The sequence below is a fragment of the Hoplias malabaricus genome, chromosome 8 (assembly GCF_029633855.1).
Source record: "Hoplias malabaricus isolate fHopMal1 chromosome 8, fHopMal1.hap1, whole genome shotgun sequence".
NCBI lineage: Eukaryota > Metazoa > Chordata > Actinopteri > Characiformes > Erythrinidae > Hoplias > Hoplias malabaricus.
Genome location: NC_089807.1, coordinates 17,210,861 through 17,216,153, shown reverse-complemented (window position 1 = coordinate 17,216,153; position 5,293 = coordinate 17,210,861). Strand labels below are relative to the sequence as shown.

General features: G+C 47.9%; 1 protein-coding gene across 1 annotated transcript; it reads right to left on the bottom strand.

Moving 5' to 3' along the window:
* Positions 1-1,200: 1,200 nt before the first annotated feature.
* znf503 (zinc finger protein 503) lies at positions 1,201-4,584 on the bottom strand. The gene is made up of 2 exons (XM_066679353.1): positions 3,961-4,584; positions 1,201-3,318 (listed from the first exon to the last, which is right to left on the bottom strand). Exons 1-2 carry the CDS (start codon positions 4,201-4,203, stop codon positions 1,912-1,914), a joined length of 1,650 nt encoding a protein of 549 aa, XP_066535450.1. The 5' UTR covers positions 4,204-4,584; the 3' UTR covers positions 1,201-1,911.
* Between the last annotated feature and the right edge of the window lie 709 nt (positions 4,585-5,293).

Sequence of the window (5,293 nt, the reverse complement as noted above, 5' to 3'; positions counted from 1 at the left end):
GAAAGTATTAAATAATTTTGCAGTACAGAACCGTGTACAGAAGCGGGTTTTGAGTACTTGTTTTCAGCAAAACCAACTTGGCCCAAAATGACCCAGACCTTTGCATGTTTTCAAAGGCGATATCTTCGCTACGGCTATGACGAAGGCTTTGAATATCAATATTTTGATTATATATCAAAATTTTAAATTTGAAGGCAATATACTGAGAAATTTTAGTTCACAGCGCTGTAAATATATAATCATATTTAGTACTTCTTTGATTAAAAGTCCTTCAGGTGTTCTGAGTAGTCCATTTTTTTTTTTTTTTTTTGCAAATAAAGCTGTTATAACATTCACTATATGTTTTTGACAAACAGCTTTAGAACCTACAGCAAAGGTGTTGCTCTTAACTAATAATCAAGGCCAAAAGTGTGTAACTGGACTTCACCCTGAGGTCACTAAGAGGAAAACCGACACACAGCATAATTAAACCTACAGAGAATAAAATGTTTAAACTCTTAAAATATGATCTATATCTACAGTTAAATGATCAGAAAGCGTGCTGACCGCTAGCAAACATTCCCAGCTAATACTGCGGCTAATCCACAACACTTTCATTAGCTCCAAATGACACACATTCAACAATAATACATTTAAGTGGAGGAATTGACAGAGGTTATGAAAGTGACTCTAACTCTTATTAGTAGTTTTAACTGTAGCAGTAGTTTGTTATATTTAATTAATTGTAAATGAAAACAAGCGCAGCTACAAATCACGGCTGATAGCACATCACCCACAGCCTGTAAATTCACACTAATACACAGATATTAGGTGTTATTTCATTGTGCCTTCATAAATCATTATTTATTAATCTGAAGTAATTATCTTTCCCTTAACAGCAAGTGTAATATGAACAGACCTTTATTCAGTTGAAAGTCAGGATAAACTGGCGACGCAAGCCTCTCTTGGAAAGTTCTGGTTTCTTTTGTTTGTTTGTTTTTTTATGACAAAATACATAAAGGCATTAACCAATGTTTTTTTAAGTTAAAATATTATTTTAGAGATACTGTGTAAACCATGACAGTCCATGACATGTATAAAATATTACTTTACTGATAATTTTAAACTTGGATTCAAACGTTTAGGTAAAAGATTTCAGAATATTTGTCAAAAAGGACATTTGTACATTTAATATTAAATATTAAATTATTTACTTCCGTGATATATGCTAAAAGTACATATTATCAAATTATTGTCAAGATTTTTTCGAATTGCTCAATTGTTTTAAAAATACACCCATATTTAATTCAGCTCAAAGAGCAAGGAAACTGAGGAGGCGAATATGCAACAGAATTGTTTCTTATTTTTCCCAGAATACATACAAAAAAATACCAATTCTCTCTCCATGGTATACACCTGAAAAATAACGGCCATTTAAAATTATGCGGACAATTGTTGGGATTTAAAAAAATACAACCAAGAAAAAAACAAAAACAAAAAAACAAACAAAAAAACCCAAAAAAACAAACAAACAAAAAAATCAAACATGCATGAAAATTATCTCCTTTTTCAATGTGACATTAAATAAGAACGTACGATACAATCATAGCAAGTTCAAATCAACGTGGAAAACCGTAGAGCCCCTGTTATTTTTTATTAGTAGTACTCTAACGTGGCTCTCACTTTCGCCTAATGCACTTTTGAGTTATTATTTTCCTCTGCGTTAAGTGTCCGCTTTGAGCTGACAGAAATAAATAGGGGAGTCTGGGGGAGGAAGAGAAAGAAGTCCAGAGTTCACGGATCCGATCCCTGTCCTTTCAGTGGCGAGCCGCTAGAAAAGTCTTTTATAATCTTTCAATCTTTATAATCTATAAATTTTTTTGAGGGAGTTGTCGGGGGAGAAGGAGGGCTGAATAAAAACGAGTCCGTTTTTCACTGGTATCCGAGCGCGGATGCTGTGGTCAGTCTCTGGCCATAGAGTGCATAAGGGGAGTAGTAGGGCCCTGTGGCAGCGGCGGCGGCCGGTACGGGCACGGGCGCTGCAGCTGTGGGCAGCGGGCTTTTAGAGTACGGGTGATACCGGCCACTGAGCCCAAGCGCGTGGTGCGGGCTCCTGAGCGCAGGGGCTGCGGAGGCGGGCATGTGCATGTGGCAGGCCATGGCCGCGGCGGCCGCGGCGGCAGCGAGGGATGATGAGCTTGGGTAGCCAGACACGAGCTTGTCAGCGCCGGCTGTAAAAGCCGTGTGGGTCCGCAGGTGGCTCAGCAGCTCGTCAGAAGAGGAGAAGCGCTTGTCGCACGGGCCGTTGGCCGACACCCAGTTGCAGGCGTGTGGCAGCGGCTCGTTGGGCAGCACGAAGCCGTAAGGATACAGTGCCGCGTGGCCGCCGAAAGAAGGCGGCGGCGGCGGCGTAGAGTGAACAGTGTGCAGCGCGTGAGCAGGGTATACCAGCGGGTATCCGGACTTTAGGGCTGAGTCGTGAGCGCACGAGGCCGCTGCTGCCGCGCCCGCCAAGTGGCTCGCGCAGTGGTAGCTCAAACAGTACGGGTCTCTGCACAGGCTCGCGGACATAATGGACGGCGGTGAAGCACCGGCCAGCGGGCTCGAACCGGCCTTGCTGCAGCCCAGCGATGTGGCGAGCTGCGCGTTAACGAGGCCTCCGCCGTGCGGCAGGAAGGGTTGCGGGTAGCCGCCGTATGCTCCGGAGAGCCCGCCTGCGTATGACATGCCAGCAGGCGGCAGTGGGAACACAGCCTGGCCCGGCTTGTACGGCGACACGGGCGCCACCAGTCCGGACCCGAGCGCGGAAGAGGACACGGAGGAGACGGAGGAGGGCTCAGAGGAAGCCGCTGAAGTTGCGGAGGACTTGCTCTCCTGCTGCTGGTTCACGTCCACGTTAATCCCGTTTATCCGGCCGCTGTGACCAACGCCCGTGGCCCCGCCGACTCCCTCCGCGGAGCAGGACTTGCCGCAGTCGGCCTCCTTCTTCTCGTCCCGCTCGCTCTTACCGTCCGAGGGCAGCGGCGAGGCGGAAGTGCTGGACGTGGGGCTGCCCGTCCTGGGCGTGAACGGCTGGCAGGTGGCGCTCGGCACGCGGAAACTGCTCTTGTCCTTGTCCGATGACGCCGTGGAAGACTCCTTCTTGTCCGTGGGCTTGGAGTACGGCTTGAAGCTCGACTTGTCCTCGGCGCCGATGTCGCTGAGCTTCAGCGGGCCGGACTTGGACTCCTTGTCTCCGGACGAGGCCGAGGAGAGCTTAGAGGAAGGCGGCGGGTCGGGTTTTCCGATCTGGGAACATGTCTGCGCCAGCAGCGCCAGCGGACTTTTCTTGGCATCGAGCTGCGAGAAACAAACAACAGGGAGAACATGTAAACATCCAAATATGCGCTCTATATGCACAAGCACACCAGCAGGACTCTCGGAGAAAGAAGCGAAACTGTCAGGGGGCTTGTAGGACCCCTCGTTTCACGGGGGTAGGTCTGAAGCCTATAGTTAAAGAACATAATAGTACATATTTATTAACAGTCATATATTTTAAGTCAGACTGACCCGCCCGAGTTCAGCCTTATGTAGGACAATGTAGGCTACAGATGTGCACATTTCCCCGGGGAAGGGGTCTGCGGTTTATTTAGGATCTAAAACAGGACCTAAAGCCCACTGCTGTGTATTTGATTGTATCTGGTGCAGTTTGCCGCTCGGAGTCTTATTTCGTCTGTATACGGCAATAAAGTGCGACTGGGCTCGAGTTGGAGACTGTAAACAAGCACGGGACACTCGCGCATAACAACACTACGCGTTTAAAGGCCATGCAAACTCTAATTCCAACAAATCCCTCACGCGCGCTTTATTATTGCGCGTTCCCGGTGCGCGTGCTCCTCTCCTCGCGAAAACAAAGCGGGACAGGAGCTGGGTAAAACGGAAAGCAGGGGGTGGGGACACCGCGGAGCCAGCGATATGAGGTGGGTAACGGGGGACTCTTACCTCGATGGGGCTCACCGGAGTGGACGGTAAAGGCTGCAGGTACTCCGGGTGCAGAATGTGTCCCGTGCGCGCGGTCAGCATTTTCAGCACTTTGATGGGTAGTCGCTGCGCTTGGCGTAAAGGGTCCGTCGGGGGCACGGAGTGGAGAAAAGGCTTGCTGCTGGTATTCCGAGATCCGCTGCTGTCCCACGCTAGAGCACAGTTGCCGTTTCGGAGAGCAGTAGCGGAGGGCGATGTGATCATGACCCGCTAGTCGCGCGCTCGCTCCTCGGACTCATGAAAGCGGTGGGCTTCGCTCTGCTTCTCGACAAGAAGAGGATCAAAAACAAACAAACAAGCAAAGGAATGAAAAAAATGCCAAAGTCAGTGCGCGTTAATCCGCTAGCGCGAGGTGTCCGAGGCTGCTGCGTCTCTCTCCCACCACACGCGTCGCGCTCTCTCTCTCTCGCTCTCTCTCTCACACTCTCTCTCTCTCTCTCTCGCTCGCTCGCTCGCTCCGTCGCACGTCCGCGCGCTGCTCCTCCCAAGCCGGGAACTGGGAGAAATTTTCACTTCAAAAGCGGCTGAATTAGTGCGAGATTAAAGCCTTTGCCGCCTTCCAATCAAATGGGAGCCCGAGGTGATTGGAGGGTCAAGGGGATGTGACGTGCTCCTCTCGCGCAGCAGCCTCTCTCTCTCTCTCTCTCTCTCTCTCTCTCTCTCTCTCTCTCTCCCTGTCACCGCGCGGGGGAGGAGACTGGGTTAAATGCACTGCTTCTCGCGCGCGCCGCCTTACATTTTTATTTATATAATTATTCTAGACGGGCTGAGTTCAGAGTTGTGTCCCACAGCCGTGCAGGTGAGCTCGGGTCAGAGTGGACCGGGACACAGAGCCGTGCACGTGACAGGGACATAGGGCCATACACATAAGTCTGAAAATCTCGTGGCCAAATGATAGGTTTGGACGAGTGTCTTAGATAAAACAGCTCAAAGCATTTTCTACAGGGAGCATAGGTTCACGTGGACTTTTAAAAGCAACATTCTAGAGCACGGTTTCTGTTTATTGACTGTTTAAAAATGTACTAAAAATCTATTAGTCACAATTTATATGCAACTTAATTTTCTTGATTTTTTTCCCCCTCAATTATATTCAAACCTAAACAGTAAAGTGCTTAAGTAGCCAACACAGATTAGAGAAACGCTAGTAAATGATTTACGGTTTATTCATGTTCAGTTAACAGGGGTGTAAAAAATTTACTCCTATTTATTCAAGTATTTCATCTAAAGTTTTTTTTTTTTTTTTTTAATTCTTTAAAATTCAGCCAGACCAAAAATTCAGTCTTATTAGGTAGTG

What these genes read in the sequence shown, in the direction of transcription:
- znf503 (XM_066679353.1), bottom strand. Translation starts at nt 4,203, where the DNA reads ATGATCACATCGCCCTCCGCTACTGCTCTCCGAAACGGCAACTGTGCT. An exon ending in CTCCGGTGAGCCCCATCGAG is followed by an intron (nt 3,319 to 3,960) that starts GTAAGAGTCCCC and finishes TGTTTCTCGCAG; the next exon opens with CTCGATGCCAAGAAAAGTCC.